At 32.5% G+C, this 2,245-nt stretch overlaps 1 protein-coding gene across 3 annotated transcripts in view; it reads right to left on the minus strand.

Moving 5' to 3' along the window:
* The window catches only part of LOC106469917 (cysteine-rich with EGF-like domain protein 2), a 27,031-nt gene that overhangs the window by 13,309 nt on the left and 11,477 nt on the right, over positions 1-2,245 (minus strand). For all 3 annotated transcript variants that reach the window (XR_002612941.1, XM_013930435.2, XM_022398493.1), the window contains 2 exons: positions 1,710-1,773; positions 1,415-1,523 (listed from right to left, as the gene is read on the minus strand). Coding sequence is in view for 2 of the 3 variants with exons in the window: in XM_013930435.2 (XP_013785889.2) it covers positions 1,415-1,523; positions 1,710-1,773 (173 nt within the window). In the remaining variant the exon portion in view is untranslated. The remainder of the gene's footprint in view (positions 1-1,414; positions 1,524-1,709; positions 1,774-2,245) is intronic.

Here is a 2,245-nt window from a genome sequence, read left to right on the forward strand (position 1 = left end):
AATGTCCTTTTTTTTTCTATTAAAATATTTTCTGCTATGATGAGTTGATACACCTATTAGTACATGTACATAGCCTCAATAATTTCTACATAATAACACATAATCCAGGGTTTCCTGAAGTGTAACACCCTAGCCTGAACATTTAAACGATAGTCTAGACCAGTGGTTCCCAACCTGGGGCCCATGTAGGTAATACCATCTCATTAAACAAGTAAGTTTTTTAACACTAATGTTCTTTTTAATTGTACACTCAGTTATATACGTCTTTTATTTGATAGTGAAAAGTGGGAGAACGAGTTAATTATTAGTTAATAAAAACAGTTTGTTGGGTAGGCGGAATCTTTCAAAAACATGGGGTCTGTGGGGGAAAAAAAATGATAATAAAAGGGGTCCTTGGTGGGGCAAAGGTTGGGAACCACTGGTCTAGACAGTAACACACTCTCCATGGCATTAAAGAAACATTCTGTTAAACAGCAACACATTTTCCAGGGCATTAAAGAAATAGTGTTAAACAGTATCTCTCTTGGGCATTAAAACAAGTCTACGAAACAGGGCATTTAGTAACTATTAGATTTTGTAAGAAATTCACCTCATCAGCCATATCATTAGCTGGTGAAAGTAAACACTTCATGCTGTCCCCTGGTGAAAGTAAGCACTTCACGCCTTCCCCTGGTGAAAGTAAGCACTTCACGCCTTCCCCTGATGAAAGTAAACACTTCACACCTTCCCCTGATGAAAGTAAACACTTCACGCCTTCCCCTGATAAAAGTAAACGCTTCACGCCTTCCCCTGATAAAAGTAAATACTTCATGTCTTTCATCAATTTCATCTAGCAATGATTTTCTCTTTGTGAATAATCACCTACCACTTTTTTTCTCCTCCTCCAAGAGATACATTTGTTTCTGGCTTTATGTTAGATTGAAATATATATATATATATATGTATAAAAGTTTCAAACAAAAGACAAAGAAACAAACCTAAAATAATGCCATTTCAAATTGCTTTAAGAATATCCTACTTGGAAACTTAAGTATCACAAATCTAATTTTAGAATTGCATAGTGAGAGTTAGGGACAAAATACCAATCAAAAGTACTAATAACACTTCTGTAAATTTGATTAACTATTTTTCTTACAGACATTTATTTTTCAAGGCCTATGAAAGAAACATTAAGTATCTCAAGTAGGCTAGGAAACTACTGTATTAATTTTCACAGCCTTTTAAAATATTCAAGTAATGTATGAGTTCTAGGCTAACTATGTTGTGATAATTTTCCATAAATAGTTTATTAATCTAGATCTTACCCATAAAATTGCCCCTATAATTCTTAATTTGAGGTTTTTTTTAAAGACTCGTATATTAGTATTTTGTAAGCACAGGAATGAAGATCAACAAATGTATTGTTTTTCCTCACCTTGCATGACATCGATACAAAGAAACTTGTGTAAATCTGAATTTTCTTTCCTCTTGTGGAACCACCAATCTTCCAAAACACTTTCATATTCTTCAACTAAGGCTTGGCACTGCAAATACAATCATAGGTAAATATCCCTGAATATTGGAGTATGTAAGTTAAGTGGTTCAAAAACAAAACACAAGATGACTGCTAAAGTATTTCTTATCTTTCTGGTTAACACCGTACATATTAACGTAATAAGTATAATAAGGAAGTTACTTGAAATGATTTTTTCCATAAATTTATGACCTACTTGAGTCTGGCCTCTAGTCGAGTCAGAACACAGTTTTTCTTGTATTTCAACAAGTCTTATTTCACTAGAAGAAAGCAAGTGATACAAACAAAAATTAAAAACACAACATATAATACATTAATAATATAAATTTTAAATGACAGACATTATCCACTTCCTTGAAAAAGTTTGAAATGAATTTTTTCTTTTAACAGTCTCTTAGGTTTACAACAAATCTTTGTGAAGTACTAGTAGTAACTGTCAGAATCTCAGCATTTCTAGGAATACAGTTTACTACAACTATTGAGTTATTAGTACTAGTAGTAACTGTCAGAATCTCAGGTTTCTAGGAATAAATTTTACCATAACTTTTGAGTTATTAGTACTAGTAGTAACTGTCAGAATCTCAGGATTTCTAGGAATACAGTTTACTACAACTATTGAGTTATTAGTACTAGTAGTAACTGTCAGAATCTCAGGTTTCTAGGAATAAATTTTACCATAACTTTTGAGTTATTAGTACTAGTAGTAACTGTCAGAATCTCAGGTTTCTAGGA

Source organism: Limulus polyphemus, unplaced genomic scaffold (genome assembly GCF_000517525.1).
Source record: "Limulus polyphemus unplaced genomic scaffold, Limulus_polyphemus-2.1.2 Scaffold3721, whole genome shotgun sequence".
NCBI lineage: Eukaryota > Metazoa > Arthropoda > Merostomata > Xiphosura > Limulidae > Limulus > Limulus polyphemus.